Source organism: Brachyistius frenatus, unplaced genomic scaffold, assembly GCF_029030835.1.
Source record: "Brachyistius frenatus isolate BFR_SWC_R1_liver_20210118 unplaced genomic scaffold, ASM2903083v1 Contig_19, whole genome shotgun sequence".
Taxonomy (NCBI): Eukaryota; Metazoa; Chordata; class Actinopteri; family Embiotocidae; genus Brachyistius; species Brachyistius frenatus.
In genome coordinates this window covers 724290-743850 of record NW_027210618.1, presented here as the reverse complement: position 1 = coordinate 743850, position 19561 = coordinate 724290, and the positions used below count along the sequence as shown (strand labels likewise).

Sequence of the window (19561 nt, the reverse complement as noted above, 5' to 3'; positions counted from 1 at the left end):
GTTACATTTAGTAAACTACTTAGCCGATATAGACGGATAACAGTGAAATCTTAATTGGTGAAAAAGAATCCAGCCACAGTGTGGAAACTCTACAAAATGTCACTCCCCTAAGCTTGCCATTTGATCCTCCTGAACCACAGCAGCTGTGCCCTGTAGAGGAAGCAGGTGTCCAGTTTACAGGATTGTGTTACAAGGAGCATTAGGTTCTTTCCTCTGAGGTACTGGTAGGTAGGTAGGTAGTTACTTTATTAATCCCCAAGGAGAAATTTGTTCGCTGATTGTTGACCAATAAGAGTGAGGGGATGGTGGAGGCAAATAACAGGTAATAACAGCATATCTATTAGTTTTCAGTGAACTGTTGACTTTATAACTCTTCTAGAAAGACTGCATGGATACCCAACAAATCCAACAGTGACTAACTCAATTTTAAGGAAGACCGTTTCAGTAAGGCTGAGGTGAAGCTGCTCGTGTTGGTAGCACATCATCGGCTGTAATTCCTGCAGGTTCAGCAGCTGACACATTGTACCTGTGGTTATTAATGGAGGTGAATGGTGCGATGTTTGAGCTGTGGCAGGAACATCAGGAGGAAAAGACAGCGGCCAGGAGAAGGTAAAGTCTCACCCTCAGTGTGCTCAAACGGGACTTCTTCCGTTTACAGTTTCACTGGTTCCTTAACTGTCTTTGTTACCTTTTGAAATTCTGCAGCCATTTGCTCTCCTGTGTGGATTTTAAGCACATTAATGCTGTATTTCTTTCTTTTAAAGACAAGTCTGACAAAAGTTGAGTACGATAGAGTACGTTTACTTTTCTTATCTGGTGTCACTCTGACACACCAACATTGGATAACCATCAGTTTTACAGTGAAAACAAACACAGGACTAACACGTGCAGATCATCTCACTTTGCACGTATATAAAACTGACACTATCAGTGGAAATCATTCTGTAGGCTAAAACAAGCTCTTTACACAAGATCAAGTCTGACCGAGCAGGCAGAAAACATGACTCAAACATGCCTCTGAACAGAAAATAATTTACCGGAAACAGCGATCTCTGATTTTTAAGAAACTATATCAAAATGAAAATGCATATTTTTGTGTCACTTCTTTCACAATTGTTACATTCTCAACTTAAAACTACTTTAAGGACATGTTATCCTTAAACATTCTTAAGTGGTAAGAAGTTTTCCTCAGCTTGTTTGCTTTACAAGTGTTGCACCACAATGCTGAGCAGCGGCCAACAGTAAAAGGAAGTGACTGAAATGGTCAAAGTACAAACAAAGGGCTGTTAGTGTGTTGCAATAAAAACAAGTTTCAAAGTCTGGACTCTTAAAGTACAAGCTACATGTTTTATTATTTTTTACGATTAACAAATTTCCACATGTATTTATATCGTCTCCCCCCCCCCCAGAATGTTCTTCTTTTTGTATATGATCACAGCTCATTATCTCAAAACCAATATCAAACACTTTTAGACTTGTGCACCGCTTGGCTTCCTGTGGACAGTTAAGATTTTGCTATTTCTCAGTTTCCTCATCCCTTATCTTGTCACAGATAACACTTAGACAGCTCCACATATATATATATAAAACAGCTGCTGACATTTTTTTAACGGCACAACAGACGGTTTAAATGCATCCACCTTGGGATGAAACAAATGAGCTACAAGTGGTCTTAAGTTGTTTTAACTTAGCCCACGCAGAAGACCCTACTTCCACAAACATTAAGCTGATGTAAACATCTATTTCACTCACAATGGCAGGTGTTGCTGTTTTGTAAACTACTTACATGTTTTAAATACAAAAATGTTGATGTATGTTTGGACGGAAATGATTGGGCGGGTTTTTCAGTGCAGCTACAGAGACAAAGCAAAAGCACTCTAACAGTGGTTGAAAGAAAATGAACTGACAGACACGTGACCAGACACATTGAGTCCATGTGTCTGAGTAAGGGTAACCCAGGTTACACTCCAGTTTCCTTCCTCTTCAGTGAGCGTTGTAACTTCTGGTCCAGTCTGGTTTTGGAGAGCTTCTGCGGTCGGAGTTTAGGGCCACAAATGGGGGGACAGTTCTCGTCTGTCTCCTCGTCACAGATCCCTGCTGAGATGACGGAAGAGCGGCGCTTTGCTCGGATGGATTCCCCCTGCTGAACTCTGGCTGGAGGCCCCTGCTGTTGGACCATCGCAGTGCGTAGGCAGTTGAGCCACTGCTGCTTGTGGTAGACGTCGCTGACGTGCAGGGTGTGCGACTGGCCATGGGAGGGATCCAGAGAGCTCACGCGGAAGACATTCTTAGCTGGAGGCACACAGGAAGTAAAGAAATTGTCAGAGAAGATACATCTGAGGGTTTTAGGCTGCTTAATTAAAGAGAATCTCTTTTAATGGCACTCCCTTTAAAACAAAAACGTTTTTTGACCCATGTCTTTAGGATTATGAGCTCTGATCCTGCAAAGATCCATAATCCCCTACTCCACCCCAAATCCTGATCGTATCTTCCTTGTATACTATTTATCTTAATTCTTCCTTCACCACACTGGCAGAGTCTACTAGTCTGTAACTGGGCTCATCACAACAGGCAACCTGTCTTATACACCAAATTATCACCCGACTCAGCAGGTCCCTTCAGCTCTACAGAGCATTTTAATGTCTTTGAACCCACTGTTGGGATTTTACAGCCCAGAACTCATACTGGTTGTGTCGCTTTCAGCAGCAGCAGGTAGCTGTTTGTGAAAAAGCTCTGATAAACCCACCAAACAAAAGAAAAACTAAGTTATAAACTAGCTGGTGAATCCAGTGGAGCATTTCGCTACAAGCAGCCAGATATTTCCCACAGGGAGCACAAATCTAATGTAAAACAGTGAATGTTGGACTTTTGCCAGGTAGCCAGAAACATGTTTTAAAAGATTGATAATGAGGGATCTACTGATGGTGAAATTCTGGGCTGATTAATGTTTGAACTAATAAATTGGCCGATAGAAAATACTTATTTCTAGGTTTTTGGAGCATTAGCACCACCACAGTCAATGTGACATATCGTCCGCTGCGCAAAGGATTGTGGGTCAGAACAGCTCGAGTAGCATGCTGGCCTGCAGACTGCAAAATACGACCGTAGGACATCCTGGTACTTTTGGCATCCTACGTTTAACATACTATGTATTGGAACAGACTAAATCTTTCTTTGGCATACTAAATAGTATGGTAGTATGGATATTGGAACGCAGGGTGAGTCAAAATAAAAAGTTGCAGTTACAGGAATACATAAACGCCACTGTCTGTGAAATGTACAGGCTCTGGCCTGTCTGTGCAACAGCAAGTCTAATGTTGGCGCAAAGATAAAGAGTGAGTGAAGCTTTTTTTTTTACTTTTGAACACTGACTCATCCATTATCCCTCCCACTCACAGCCCAGAGGTACCGCGCTCCACTTTGAAAAACACTGAAAAGAACGTGATACTGCAACGATGCATACATCCATACTGAAGCAGCAACAAAATAATTTGCATCATTATACATTAATCTGTGAATAATTTTTTTCGATGAATATTCTCCCAGAGCCCAAGATGAAAAAGATTTGACATTCCCATTGCTATAAAAGAGGTAAAATCATCAAACCATCACATTTGAGAAACTGAAACCAGCCAGTGTTTTAAGGAAAAAGTGAAACAATGAAAACACTGGAAAAACTCCTGTATTTTACTGGGAGACACAAATCTTGGAGAAATAGCCGCACCACTGCATAAATGAACCACTGCAGACGTTTAGCCAGAAGACGGACAAAACTCGACCCACCTTTCTCTCCATTGGTGAAAGCCCCTCTGAAGGACCCCCCCATGCGGATCTCTCCGTCCTGCAGGTCCTCCAGAGCCAGATCCCCAACTGGGATGGGCTGTCGGTACACTTGGAAGCAGCTCCTGTCGTTGCGCGTCACCGGTCGGGTCAGAACCAGCAGCTCCGAGAAGAGGAACACGTAGAGCCTCTGAAACAACACATTAACAGAGAATGAACGTGAAGTCCAAAAGACACAAACATGTCGATAATAATTTCATTGCGTGTGGATGGTAATAATAATGAGAGGAACCCTGATTCTCACCGAGCCACTCTTGTTCCGCAGCTCTCCGTGACATTGTAAGGTCTTACAGTTATCTATGAGAGGGTCCCGCTGCTTGTCATCCAGGAACTCCAGTTTGTCTATGTAATACTGGCACTCAGACTCCCCTTTTCTCACGTTGATATCAGACAGAATCTCCTGAATTATAGTGATCTGGATGATAAAAGAAAGATCGTTAGCGGTTAGCTATTAGGCAAAGCACCAACAAATAATAAACAATGAGTAAAATGTGCTATTATTAGGTAATCAATGTGTATTACTTTTAGTTAATTCATATTAGAGGCAACAGACATATGATTTGTTAGATTTCACGATGGATTATGTGGAAGTGAGATGACGTACAGCTCTCTCCAGGCTGGTCACATCTGCGTGATCCGGCGGCGTGTGTCTGAGGATCTCTCGCAGCAGCAGCGGGTATTTCACCAGGCGCGAACGTGGGATGTCCAGGAAGCTCCACAGATCCAACTTCCTGCTGAAGGGGGACTCTAGACAGCGCTGCAGGAAGTCCTGGACCCGCCTGTCCTGCTTTTTCTGGTCCAGCAGGGCTTTGGCTGCGATCTGGTTGCTGCAGTAGTTTTTGTACGCGTTCAGACCGGGCAGCTGAGAATACAAAGTAATAGATGTACAGTTTTATTACTTACTGAAATTTGGACAATATTTGATGGTCATCTGTCAGAGAAGCTTGAAGTCTTGAGAAGTTTCCTCAAAAAAAAAGGTCTTAAATATAAATTACACAAGTCCTGTATATGTTTCTTAAACGTTTCTGTATGTGATAGCAGGCTGTGCAGCAGATTGTGCTGCACGAGTTTTGGTAATCATCATCATCATCATCATCATCATCCCCAGACCTGCAGTAGGCTTGTCTCATAATAGGGAGGTTTCCATTTAAACAAAAACTATATTTAACATCAGATAACAAATCCTGTGTAAGATATTTCTCAGTGTGTGTTAGTTTGCCGTTTCTGTGAACATACCCAGTTTATCACCATCTGTCCGATCTCAGCTACAGTTCCATCGGGGCCAGTTCCCTCCATCAGCTTCATCAATAAGTCTGCAGATAGAATAAAAAAAAAAAAGGCTCACATTGTCAGACTCACTTGTTAGGAGACATAAACATGAATAAATTAAAGTGGTTTAAGTCCAGAATGGTTCGTAGTAGCTCACCCTCGTGTAAGGGGATGTACGCATCCAGGTCGCCAAAAATATGAGCTAGTTCCTCCTCTGTCATGATGGAGAGCTTCAGCATCGGATCGTGGTACGCCTAAATGAGTGGAAAGCAGCGGTGTCATCACAAACAAGTTGCCAAAGGCACTATAAATGTTTTTTTATTTATTTTTCTAATGCTAAATCTATTTTTCTAACCTTTCGTGCAAGCTGAAGATCTTCGATGAGATCTTGCTCGCCCCTGTAAAGTTCATGAATTGCCTGGAGAATAAAGAGAAACCAGCAGGAGACGTTACTTTTTCTGTTATTTTTAATTCGCTGCTCGTGAGTTAGGAATCGGTGAACTGCACGACCTCTTGTCGCTTGATCTCTTTGGTGGAGAACGTGCTCTTCTGATGGACGTCCAGCGTCTCCGACCACAACGTGCTGTTTCTGCGTTTAGTGGGAGTCGGACCAGAAGCTTTGCTGCTGACTTTGAGGGACGTCCCTGGTGACTTGGCGTCACCACGTGACGACATTGACTGGGAGGAGATATGTATATTTTACAGTCACAAAACAAATTCTACTTATTGAAAGTTGTACATGGCAAACTTGTAGGCAGAGAGTCCCGACAGTGCGGCGTTTACCTGGATGGTCTGTCCGAAGCGCCGCACGGCTCCATTCTTTGAGGGAGATATCAGGTTAACGAGGGATGAAACTTTGGCCAGAGGTCGAACACGCTTGTTACTGGGTTCCTATAAAACAGAATAAACCGTCTTCAGTTCCACCTCACTGAATATAAGGGAGTAATGCTGTACACTGTATTTTTAATTCAAGGCTCTCAATCATATTTTGTAGATAAAAAATGTACTCACTTAAAAAATGCTCTGCAGTTACATAAATGAAATGACATTCATCATTTGTGCCACATTTACAATTCCATTTATATACAGTTGCATTAAAAATCATGCAACTCCCTTTACCTAAAAGGCATTCTGGTGATGTAAATACCATTTTTATGAAAACATATAAACTAAAGTTTTGGTAAAAACACTCAAATTCAGTATAATAATGCATATTTGAGTGGTTTTCATGTCCTCTAATGGTTTTTTTTCAATAGTTTCTCTTTTGTGGTAATTTAGCCCATTCTTCATGAGCAAAAGCTTCCATCTCATTAAGAGTCTTTGGTTTTGATGCTGCCGCTGCTTTCTTTGAATCTATGCGGAGATTTTCAGGTAAGATTTAGATCGGAAGACTGAGAAAACCGAGATTCCCACTCATCGATGGACCAGGAACGATTCCTGAACCAAGCTTTGACTGACTGAAATCGGAGCTTCAGTTTAAGCCACTGAGAGCATCTCATTCTTGTTCAGACGGGTTTGGTATTTCAAAGAGATGTCAGCAGCATGTTCAACTTTAACAGCTCCTGCAACAACAACACCTTAGACTAAATATAAAAGTGGATGTAGCTTCCTGGTCTGAAAAAGTGTGACCAATGTGGAACTACAGCTTAATTTGGCAAATATTTAACAGCCTTAGAACTCAGGAAGTGATTAGATTATTAGAATGTTTAATGATTATTGCATGACTATGTAATATAATCCTCAAAAAGATTGTGTTACACATTTTAACATTTTTATTTTATGTCACTCAAAACTTTTAGATGATCAGGAAACCTTTAATATGTAAATCTTTAAATGCTCAGCAGAATAGTTTAGACAGACTGTATTATCATGTGCAATATTTCATATGTTGTAAAGACCTGCTGTTGTTCACTGTCTTTTCCAGTCACTGACTGTTTTATTCTGCTGTCATATATTATAGCTGACTTTTATTAAAGTTGAATGTTTAGCATCTAAATGGAAATAGAAGTGGTTGATTGTGTAGAAAGTGTATAAACTACCCAACTGTACTGAAGTGAACCCTGAGTTTTTCACTACAGCGCCTCAGACAGATTGATGACGACGATGTGGCTCAGCTTCTCTTGTCACCATTATTTCCTCAGACAGACACTGGTTGTGCAAGTCTAAGGGACAGCAGGATTATCCTGAGCTCATAACAGATGCGAGCACTCGTGGTTGTCTGTGGCGAGATCCTGAGTCATGCAGAGGGATTAAAGTTTCCTGTGAGGATCCATTCACTCACTGGGCTTGCAGTGTGCAAACAGGAGGCTGTCCTGACTCTCACCTTGAGGTCGAAGCTGGACAGACTGACTGTGTCATCTTCCTTCTCTTTGCGCTTCCTTTTCTGTACCGGTAGAACAAAACACACCGGTTACGTTCAAACACCTGATGAATATTCACGCGACAGAATCGCAGCAATTTGTACACATGTGATGATCACCGCCCATAATATTCCAGTGCTCATGACACTACGAAATATCAGAGATGCAGAACACACACAAGTTACATGCACAGCTCATGACAGTCATCCAGTCTACAGAGATACTTGTGTGATTAGTGCAGCCTAGCATGATGGTGCAATGTTTTCAACGTTAACTCACTAGACTGAAGTCCCACGGAGTCCCCGGTGTGAGGAAGGTGAAGGAGCTGCCTCTCTGCAGTGGAGGCCTACAGGACAGGAGACAAATCATTTTGGCTCTGCACAACAAAAACAAGTTCATATCAACTTCATCACACAGTAGTAAGTTTTTTTTTTGTTTTTTTTTATTAATTTGTCCAAAAGACGAAGGCACACAGGAATGGAGTTACTTTTATTACCTTTCTTCCATAATCTGTTTTTTTTCCAACTGTTATGTTTGAATCATCTGAAATGCTGTAGGACTACTGAGGGATGTTAATAGTTAAAACCACATAAGGAGCTTCACTGCTCTGTGCTGCTGCAGGAAAAAAAAAAGAAGCCAATTGTCGTGACAAAACAATGAAGCTACAGAGAGTGTCTACACACCCAGAAGCAAGCTGCACACACTGATACACAACCTGCTACTTGTGATCATGCCTCCAAGTCATGAGCGCAAGTGGCACAGATAGAGTTGCATTTTGCTGTAAGATCTCCAAGTCACGAGACGCAATTTTTTTTTTGGGGGGGTGACAAAATGTCGACGTGTTAACCGAGCCAATGATTAAAAACTTATCTAAGCTGACACACTCCTACAATATTTTTGTCAAACTGTAATTCTGGGAACCCAGGGATATATCGAAAGCCAATACAAATATCAAGTTTTAGTCATCCATATCTTATATCATACTTTTTGTCTGCAAGTTCAAATAGAGGTGAAGTACATGTTTGACTTTGCAGATCATAAGATAATAACGTCTCTTTGTGTTGCCTAAAAGCTATCCTGCAGGAGTATTAAGTGCAAATGAGTGTCTGGTATATTCAAGGCCTTACCAAACGAGTTCACACACGATGCTGAATAAACCTAACAAAAATTCTCTCTGATTTCCACAACACACACCAACAAACAGAGTTGTTAAATCTGGTGTCTGGTCAGACGTTCCCGTGCTGGCTGGATGAACGCAAACTGTGAACCACCGACTTCCACCGGCTGCACTTGAACGGGGATTAAATAATTAAATGATTCCAAATATTATCAGACTGAATTTCTGACACTGACACGAGTCATTTTGCAGGGTTTGTGATGCTCAAAACAATTTATCTATCATTTTACAGAGGCAACAGTAGAAAAAAAGGTCTGGCGTATGGCGGCGCTTACGATGTAAAGTTTAAAGTACCACATACCTAAAATAAAATCACAAATGCACCACTTCCACAACTGCCCTACCCTAGTTGAAAGGTAGCTGATATTGGATAATGAAATAGAAAAGAATAAAACATAACTTTATTGTCCACCAGAGTGGAAAATTGTATTTAGCTCAACAAAACCAGAAAGCAGCAAAAAATAAAAACATAACATGCCAACAGTAGGCTGATATAATTGATTGTGACATCTAACTTAAACTACTATTTATTCTTGTGCAGAAAATTAGAGTATTGATTATCAAAGAAGTTGCTGCTTTTCCATATTTTATATAAATTCAAGGGGTTTATCTGTGTTTTTGACAGTTAGTCAAGCAGCAGAAGCAATATGAAACATCTGGAGCTGGATATATTTCTGCTAACCCTGACCAATTTTTAAGACTACATAATTTATCTAAAATATACTCCACGGATTAATCAAAATGAAAACAAGACTACGATGAAGGCTTATTTCATGATCACTCTTAAATTTACATGTTAGGAAGATTTTATTGACACCAAAAGCATGCTATTCTTCAAGTTACTTGAAACCACACGCAGGTTATTGCATGGCATATCGTGGTAATATCATCCGAGTTTAGGGATTCCCGGGTGCACTTGAAGGCACCATTTGCCAGTTACGATGCCATCTTTGGCCCAGAAAGTTGGCCAACAACCAACATGATCTCGGCATAAAGTGGGAGTTAAACTCGCATCGTATTGCAAAGGGCTATCAAGTAAAGAGTGATTGTAACATATTTCCACCTCTACGTACTTTTTGGAGTTGTTTCTCCGCAGTGTTTGTGGAGAGGGCTCCGCGGCGCTGCTGACACTGGTGGTGGAGGTCCTCGAAGACACCCTGCGGAGTTTCTGCTTTTTGTTTTCCTCCGTCGTTCCGATAACTTCTTCATTTTCTTCCATTTTGTGTGCGGCTTCGTTTTGAAATTAGCAATTCCGAAAAACAGTTTATGACTGGGCGAAAAAGAGAGAGGAACAAAAAACAACAACTCCAGACGTGAGAAAACCGCCCCGCGGTGTACAAAGAAAGAAGAAGCTCGATGACAACAGCGCGCACCACGGAAGTTTGAATACGGCGGATCTGGGGAATAGACCAATCAGGTGAGGGCTCGGAGCCCTGCTGCTAGGTTACCAGAAGGTGGGAGGGGCCAGTAAGAGCTCAGTGAAAGGACCTTGAAAAATATAAAAAGAAAATGTTTCTAAAAAAGTATAGAGAATAACGGAAGGAAGCATTTTTTTTTTCAGAGTTACAACGTTTAGACTGCATAAAGCCTTCACTCTTTGTGCGGGAAACTGGGGTAAAAGAGCCAAAAGTTATTTTATCCGTTTTTTTTGCATGAAATTGACAACAATAATCTCATGTCCCAAATAATTTCTAACAACAGCAGAAGTGATATTGGCAACAGTGAATGTTATGTTTTTAAATTACAGACAATAGGGCAGAGCAATATTAAATTCATGTATTTGTTAATTAATAGAAAATAAACAAGAGTTTTGTCAACTATAACGTCTTCTATAAAAAAAAAAAGGGCAGCATTTGTCTAGTTTTAGCTTCCCTTCTTAGCTTTTCTCTGTTTAATATCATTAATACGGTAAGGTTTTTAGATATAATCCTGACTCATATTTGTTATAGTTTGTAGAGTGAAGATGGTGCTAAAGGAATGGGTATTACTTAGGCTACTTGAGGATGAGCACTGGATCGATTCTCGCACACAAACTGATATATAATATACTGCACATATACTCTATCAATCAATGAAGTGGCATTTTACTTTCAAATATAGATTAATTTTTAATCATTATTTTTTAGTTTTTCTTGCCTTTGTTCTGTTCCCCAAACATTTAACTTCCCCTTATTTGTTTTATGAACAGCTCCTTTGGTCTGATGAGAGCTGCTGACAACCAGAGTTAAATTCCCTGTATGTGTCTGTGCACTGTAAAGTTTATTTAGGTAAAAATTTAAATGTGATGTATTCTGCAGAACACTGTGGGTGACCGTGCACATAAGGCCCGGGGGCCTCTTATTGTTTTGCTGTGACTGTCAGGTTTCACAAACTAAAGTAGGAAAACAAATAAACTTTTTCTGTCAAAGATAATATAATATCACTATATCAAATGTCTCATTTGAATACTTGTTTGTTCTCAGAGAGAGGGATGTAATATTATGAAAATTGTTATTACCATATTAATATTGCATCAGGATTCCTGTCTGTAACTTTTTCATCTCATATACAGTGAAGGAAATAATTATTTGATCCATTGCCGATTTTGTAAGTTTGCCCACTGACAAAGAAAATGAACGGTCTGTAATTGTAATGGTAGGTTTATTTTAACAGTGAGAGACAGAATATTAAAAAATATAAATTGATTTGCATTTGATTGTGTGAAATAAGTAGTTGATCCTCTAGCAAAACATGACTCAGTATTTGGTGGAGAAACCGTTGTTGGCAAGGACAGAGGTCAGACGTTTCTTGTAGTTGGTCACCAGGTTTGCGCACATCTCAGGAGGGATTTTGGTCCACTCCTCTTTGCAGATCCTCTCCAAATCCTCACCTTTCTCATGATCATCGACACCCCACGAGGTGAGATCTTGCGTGAAGCCCCAGACCGAGGGCGATTGATGGTCATTTTGTGTTTCTTCAATTTCCGAATAATCGCACCAACAGTTGTCTCCTTCTCACCGAGCTGCTTGCCGATGGTCTTGTAGCCCATTGCAGCCTTGTGCAGGTCTACAATCATGTTCCTGACGTCCTTAGACAGCTCTTTGGTCTTGCCCATGGTGGAGAGGTTGGAATCTGATTGATTGATTCTGTGGACAGGTGTCTTTTATACAGGTAACGAGTTGAGTACTTTCTTAAAGCGAGAGGACTAATCTAACCGGTCTGTGAGAGCCAGAATTCTTGCTTGGTTGGTCGGGGATCGAATACTTATTTCACACAATCAAATGCAAATCAATTTATAACTTTTATATAAACCTACCATTACAATTAGACCGTTAATTTCTTTGTCAGTGGGCAAACTTATAAAATCGGCAAAGGATCAAATAATTATTTCCTTCACTGTATATTGCTTTGGATATAAACTATTCATAAACTGTTTTAGATTCAAGAAAGCAATTCATGTAAAATTTGAAATACCGGAGGAAATCTATGTTGTCAACAATGCCCTCCATTTCTGGGCTTTTCATTAAAGTAATATATCGTCCTACATGATGACTGGTGCCTTGCGATAAACGACCTTTTTGCCTCGCGAATAAGAATCAAGAATACATTTTATAGGCACTCTGCAGGCCAGTTTGACCCTCCCCTATAGGACAATCTGATCATTAATCAAACAGGACGTGATGGGATCCTTGGGCCCCACAGCTCTGTCCTTCATGAGCACATCATCGCTTCTGTGTGGCCATCCGTTCCATTTTAATCAACATAGCTATCGGAGTCATGATATATGATGCCTGAAATCACTGCTGTATAGTGTCTTGGGGGAAGGGGGCATTTGAAATGGTTCCCTATGGACAAGAAGACGTGTGCTTTACAGTAAGAAAAAGCCACAGTGAAACCAATGTAAAGATCAATGATGAAGACTGAGATGTACTTACTATGGATTTTCTTTCAGCACACTGAATATCAACATCAAACCGTCCTCAGGGGAGATAGAGCCTATACTTCTGGCACAGTGGAATGTGGGTCTAAAAATGATTACTGTCTGCTGAATTGTTAACTGCCTGATGAATACAGCTGTTCATGATGAACCACAAACTTTAAAAAGGTACATATTGTTAAGTGAATCTGACTCTCGCTAATCCTTCTTTACCTTGTTTTTTAACTTTAAGGTAAACTTTTCTAATGTCTTTTGTGTTAAAAAAGCTAAAAAATGTTGCACAACAAATATTTACAAATACAACATATATTTATTTAAGACTTTCATTCATTTTTCATGTCAAATATGTCCAACAAGTCATCAAGTATGTCTTTATATTGTGCTGAGAAACATTAAGTACATCTGAAACCTAAAGAAGTAACGTAGTCATCGCTATGATAGGTGACAAGACTGGAGGAGACATGAAGCTGCTTTTTAGTTCTTTATTGGGGTCAAAATTTCATCATAGCCATGACAGGTACTGCAACATTTATTAAGGACATGGCAAAAACCTGAATATGACATTATATTACTAATCACCACAAAGTACAGGTTCATTTCTGTATTTTAAAAACGTGTGAAACATTCTTTGACTGACTGAAAACAGTATACTGAGCAATTTAAACACTTTAAAAAGCCATATATATTCAGATGGAAAGAATATCATATTCATAAAGAAAAGGGTACATTTCTGAGTCTGACTTTGTTATTCGTGGAATAGAACATAGATGAGTGTAGTCAGATTCATGAGAAATGTGCGATTGAGTTAAGACATGGAGGGAAAAAGACATAACAAGAAGCAGGACAGCAGCTGTGAACAGTTAGTGAATGAGGCAGGATAGTACAAAGTAATTTATACAAATGTGACCCACTTTAAGGCATCATATTTCAATTCATTCATGTACAGTCTACACATGCTGAGAGTCCACCTCCCAGAACACTGATTTCATATGGTGCTAGAGACTGGGTACAAACATCTACGTCACCAAATGAAATCAGTTTCTGAGTGCAGTTCTTTACTCAACAATTCTTCTGATTGTTTGAGTGATTCGGCTTAAAACCCGCTGCACGATGCACACTGGATACAAACAAGGACGTCCTGGATATTGCGTAATATGGACTTGCATGCTTTGTGAGGTTAAGTGGAAGCAGGTGTAACGTTTTTCCTGTTTGAAGAGAGAAGCTGTCTTGAATTGTCTCACGGCTCGGCGCCTGATTCTACAAGTGAACAGCAGAGGGTGTGATTACATAGCAAGCCAGAGTCAAACTAGTGCCCCAGCGGTGCAGGAAATTTAATAGTGAACCTTGTGACTTTCAAAGGGATATTTTTGGAGAGGCTACATCAGCAAAACTTGCAGGAAACTCCCGGGTGTCTCCTGGTACTCAACCTACCTGGGTCAGCATGGCTCAGTTACAGACCACAAGTATCACAACAAACAGCCAAGTCAGATCAGGTATCAGCCAACATTACATTGTAGGAATCATTGCTATCTTCACTGGGTCCTGTGTTCCCGAGGTCCCTGGGAACAAGGGGCAACATAGGACCTGTGTTACCCAGCACTATAATGGGAACCTGGACGAGATGTTCCTGTGCTCTGCATTCACTTAATGTGACATGGGTCGTGGGTTGCGTGTGTGTTCGGGTTGAACTGGGGAACATGGAGCATGGGATCATGTATGCTCGTCTTGCACATCAGGACACGTCTGAAAAAGAAAGTTGTGTTGTCATTTTGAATCCAGATTATATCTAAACATTGGTAAGGATATTTCTAAAGTATTCATTTAGAAAATACAATCATTTTCTTACATGCAGAGGGTTAGATTGAATCTATTGTCTGTGTCAATGTAAAGCCAGCATCTATTTCGATACTTAACAAAAGAAAATGGTACAAACTAGCTAGTCTCTGTCTGAATGTAAAAAAAAAAATTTAAAAAAAAAAAATCCATTTTCCAGCTCATCTATCGCATTTGTTTTACTCAAAGAAAAACTGATGAGTAAAAAAGTTATTACGTAGGAATATGAGGTTCACTGTGACCATGATTGTGCCTTGTCAAGAAATGGCATGTCATACCTCCAAAAAGACAATTTAAGAAAAATATATTTTTACTTATTGTATAGATAAAATGAACAAGATACGTGTTGATTATTTTGTTACCTTTGTACAGAGCCAGGTTAGCTGTTTTTCCATTTCCAGTTGTTATGCCAAGGCTAACAGGCTGTCGGTAATAAATCCAAGTACCAGTATACATCCAAAGCAAACTAAACCAGATTTGTCACTTATACGCTTTGTTTTTTTGTATGGCTTAAAGAAACTACATATGAGGTATTCATTTAGTGAGCTTTACATGCACTGGGCGGTTGATTTTATTATTTCAAAACAGCGCAAGGCTCGCTGTTTTCAGTCTGTATGCTACACTAAGCTATCTGTCTCCTGACTACAGCTTCATGTTTACAGTATTTTCTCTTTTAAAAGGAGCACTGTGTAGGATTTAGTGGCATCTAGCGGTGAGGTTGCAGTTTGAAAACACTGAACACCCCTCACCGCACCCTTCAATTGTGCAAGAAAACCTAAAGTGGGCAGATAATTCCCCAAAAATGTAACACGCCCTCTCCAGAGCCAGCATTTGATTTGATTTGTTCAATCTGGGCTACTGTAGAAACATGGCGGAAGAGGACCGGCTCTCTATGTGGATATGAAGGGCTCGTTCTAATGAAAACACAATGATTCTTAATTGATTTCAGGCTATTTCTGCTGATATGTCCTCCTAAATCCTACACACTGAACCTTTAAGTCTCAGCAAGAAATTGAATAAAGGCATTTCCCAAAATGTTGAACTATTCCTTTAAGTGTATGAGGCCATGAAGAAAAGGATAAAGCAAGCGTTAATAATGCAGAACCAGGGTGAACACTCGAATGCTACTCCTGCGGGGTAGAGCAGGACAAGGACAAATGCTATTCAGGTTTGTTAAATACTGATTAAAACAAGCTGTGAGGACATTGCTGGCCTCTATAGCTCACTGCTTTTACATGACGAGATAGATATGTGACAGAAAATTACAGGTATTGGCAGTGTATGTTTGAATAATCACATCTGAGCCGTAGAAAAGAACTGTTGAAAACAAATGTGCACCATAAAGGTATCAAGCAGGTCTAGTAGGTCTAAAAATAATGTTTCCACCATAGGAGCTATGAGTCATGTTTGTTCTCAGATGGCTTCATTTAAACAGGAGCTGAAAGGGGTCAAGGTTTATCACATGACACGCAGTTCATCAAACCCCATCATCCCCTTCCCGCCAATCCATTTCTTTGGCCAAATCTCACTGAATAAATGTATCAACAAGCAGGGACACAAAGATCCAGAGTAAGATAATACTTGTTTTCACTCAAGGAAAAGATTCTTTAGTCCCAGTGCAGTCTTGCCACATCGGGCACAAAAAAAACCTCCTGAAAAAGAGAGGAAATTAAATTCTACCCTCCTTTGGGTTAAACGGTAAATGCTCTGCGTGATGACTGAGCCACGGATATACAGTAAATGAGAGTGGTGGCCCGGAGGCATCCAAAGAAACGGTAGCTATCAATTTGTCTCTCATCTCTTAAATATTTCAGCCTTACGTCATCAAGCGTCCAAGAATTCCAAGCAAGAGTGAGTCAATTCGTCATCACTGGGATACGAGAAATCAGTGGTGACTGTGCTTCGTGCAGGAACAGCAGGATACGGCGGAGTCATTCCCCCTGAGCCTTTCCTGAAGGTGGTGGGTCTCAAGTTACGGCTTCATGTTCTCATCAGTGTGAAAGCTCCTCGGCGTGCTTTAAGTGAGCTCACACGTAGGTCAAGCAGAGCAATTATCCTTAATGGTGGACGATATAACCCCATAAATATGTTCAATCATGTGCTGGAGAGGCGGAGAAATGAGGGAAGGAGGAGACGTGAGCACAGACGCTGGTTGACCCAGGCAAAGCAGATCTGACATTTAGGGTCCTGATGGAGTGACTGATCAGTTTTAAGTTTCGCATGCGAGGTCAGTAAAAGTCAGTGTTTTTGCTCCTGTGACACGGAGACACACGAGGAGGTCGTGCTTCCTTCAGGGTTAAAGGAACAGTTTAACATTTTGGAAACTATTTTTATCGGCGTTCTTGTTGAGAGTTGATACCAATCGATCCGCCAATAGGTGGTTAGCTCAGCTCGGCGTTAAAACGGGAAGAAACTGGTAAAAGGCAACATCAATCCTACAAATTAACCCCTTACATCTTGTTTGTTTGCTTGTTTATTTGAAACAAAAGTGTTAACGTTGACAAATTGTGGTTTTAGCAGTGCTTGTATGTGGATTTTGTGACCTGTAGATGGAGTCATAACCGCCAGGCTTAAATAACTGGCTGGCGGCTGTAACTTAATATTTATCACCCGTGAACGATGTTGATATTCTCATCGGACTTTGAGTGAACAGTGAAGAGGCATATTTTCCAAAATGTAAGAATAGTTATTGAAGGCAGTGCGAGTGAAGTGTAAAAGAAACCTATGGGATCTTGTTGGGATCAGAAACCCGGTAAGACTTTGGGCAGTTAACCGGAGGGTAGAAACTCATCCCTGACTTTGTCAAAACTGCAAGACAATGACGATTAGTCAGTTCACCTTCTTACCCAGTTACAGTGCGTCATGCGCCAAACAGATAACTGTACTTCCTGGACCGAAAGCAATCAACCTTGTGACAGATGAGTCATAAAAATATTTGCTGGGTTTTTACAACACAAGCAGCAGTAAACATTTTTCATTTTTCACACAGAGTATATATCAGCCTCGGCATGGCGATGGTTATGTATGAGGCGGAGGTGCAAAAGAGAAACAGAAGTGACATTGCTTTCGTCAGAATATGGTAATAAATGTCTCAGTATTTGATGTTCAGGGATGAGTAAACGGGGGGATTTTAGAGCCCTGCCAGTGAGCCGTTAATTAGTCTGGACCTTTTATTGCCTTGTCTGAGATCAGTGACTGAGCAGACAAAGGAAGACTTCATCAGAGGCATGATGTAAATGACAGAATGAGGTTTGCAGGAAGAGAGTTCTGTAGCTATATATACCTGCACAGATGTAGGACACGATCCAGGTGTGGTCACCTGGCATTCAGGCATGAAACATCCAAATATAAGAGCAAGAGAGTGCTGTGCACACACACACACACACACACACACACACACACACACACACACACACACACACACACACACACACACACACACACACCTCTATGGTAAATCAGTATCAAGGAAGGATGCTGAGCCTTGAAATACAAACTCTCCAACTCACCAAGAGGTAGCACATCTAGAGTAGAGAGAAAGTGTAGATATAAAACACCTCCTTACTGGTTCTTGTCCTTGGACACTGATGAGCTGCCTCCCATCATTAACATAGACTTGTTCATCTTGTTCGTGATAAACTTGTACACTTTTCCAGTTAATGCCAGTCATAACGAAACGCTTGTAAAGCTTTTAAAAGTGAAAGTAATTGTGTGAAGAGCTCAGTCACTCAAGAGTCCACAGGTGACTGGCTGAGGTTCAAAAATAGACTGAAAGTGAAACTGCTTCGTCATTTTCTGTAATGTCCCAGAACAAAGTATCACAAGGTGTGACATATTAGGACGGTAAGAAAAAAAAAATAGCATCTTTGTCTTATAAATTACCACGAAAAGAAAAAAAGAACAAATACATGAGCAAAGAGATAAACACAAACACTGACCTGTTGCGAATGGTTCGTCAGCCACCACATGACGCAGTATTTCCTCCATGGAGACGCTCTCACACTTGCTGCTCCGGCTGGACGCCAGTCCTGCTCCGCGATGACCTGTCTTGTACTGTAGGTGCTGTAGTCCTCAGGGTTGTCTTCTCTGCATGAGGGTGTGTGTGTGTGTGTGTGTGAGTGTTTGAGTGTGTGAACACACTGAGCGGCAGAGGAGTAATGAGACGAAGACGCCAGAGAGCTCAGCCCTCTCTCTCTCTCTCTCTCTCTCTCTCTCTCTCTCTCTCTCTCTCTCTCTTCTCTCTTCCTCTCTCTCTCTCTCTCTCTCTCTCTCTCTTCTCTCTCTCTCTCTCTCTCTCTCTCTCTCTCTCTCTCTCTCTCTCTCTCTCTCTCTCTCTCTCTCTCTCTCTCTCTCTCTCTCTCTGTTCTTTACAGTAATCGTGAGCTGTTCATCCGCCAGTCATTATTGTAACTGAGTCAACATGGGCTCACACCCGCACACAGACACACACCCACACACACACACACACACACACACACACACACACACACACACACACACACACACACACACACACACACACACACACACACACACACACACACACGCACATGCAGATAGACTGTATTCATATTTATATTTACAATAAGTTATAAAGGATGTAAACATAGATGATGGAAATGTTTTACAAGCTTTAGAAACATGTTCCCACAAGAGCACATCAAACTTCTCTCTCTCTCTCTCTCTCTCTCTCTCTCTCTCTCTCTCTCTCTCTCTCTCTCTCACACACACACACACACACACAGCATGACAAAGCATCTTTGGTCTCACCAACACAAGAGATTACTCCATTTAAACACCTCATCCACATAATCCTCTAGATTTATTGGCTCCATGCTTGTGTGTGACCAACTCTGAAATACAGTGAAAATACCACATAGCAGTATTTTTCCTCAGTTTGCCTCATTTCATAGCCGGATTAGACCCCTAACCTCCCTCACATTGACCAAAATTAATTGTGTGTAAAAAAAAAAAAAAAAGGGACATAGTTGTGTTAAACTAACCACAACATGAAATGTGCTCTTAAACACAGAGCAACACGGCTTAAACAAATACCGCTCTGTAACTTCCTCCATAAGTACAACCACACAATCCGGGAAATTCCCCGGCCGAGGGGGAAAGGGAAGGATGAAATAGTATCCGTATGGAGGTGGCAGGTGACAGGGC

General features: G+C 40.8%; 1 protein-coding gene across 1 annotated transcript; it reads right to left on the bottom strand.

Moving 5' to 3' along the window:
• Positions 1-1399: 1399 nt before the first annotated feature.
• Positions 1400-18585, bottom strand: LOC138619020 (neuroepithelial cell-transforming gene 1 protein-like). The gene is made up of 13 exons (XM_069695182.1): positions 18334-18585; positions 9720-9916; positions 7749-7815; positions 7433-7492; positions 5893-6000; positions 5620-5787; positions 5465-5527; positions 5267-5363; positions 5077-5153; positions 4445-4702; positions 4085-4255; positions 3784-3970; positions 1400-2292 (listed from the first exon to the last, which is right to left on the bottom strand). Exons 2-13 carry the CDS (start codon positions 9863-9865, stop codon positions 1961-1963), a joined length of 1734 nt encoding a protein of 577 aa, XP_069551283.1. The 5' UTR covers positions 9866-9916; positions 18334-18585; the 3' UTR covers positions 1400-1960.
• Between the last annotated feature and the right edge of the window lie 976 nt (positions 18586-19561).

What these genes read in the sequence shown, in the direction of transcription:
- LOC138619020 (XM_069695182.1), bottom strand. Translation starts at nt 9,865, where the DNA reads ATGGAAGAAAATGAAGAAGTTATCGGAACGACGGAGGAAAACAAAAAG. An exon ending in GTACATCCCCTTACACGAGG is followed by an intron (nt 5,154 to 5,266) that starts GTGAGCTACTAC and finishes TTCTATCTGCAG; the next exon opens with ACTTATTGATGAAGCTGATG. An exon ending in TGACCAGCCTGGAGAGAGCT is followed by an intron (nt 4,256 to 4,444) that starts GTACGTCATCTC and finishes TTTATCATCCAG; the next exon opens with ATCACTATAATTCAGGAGAT.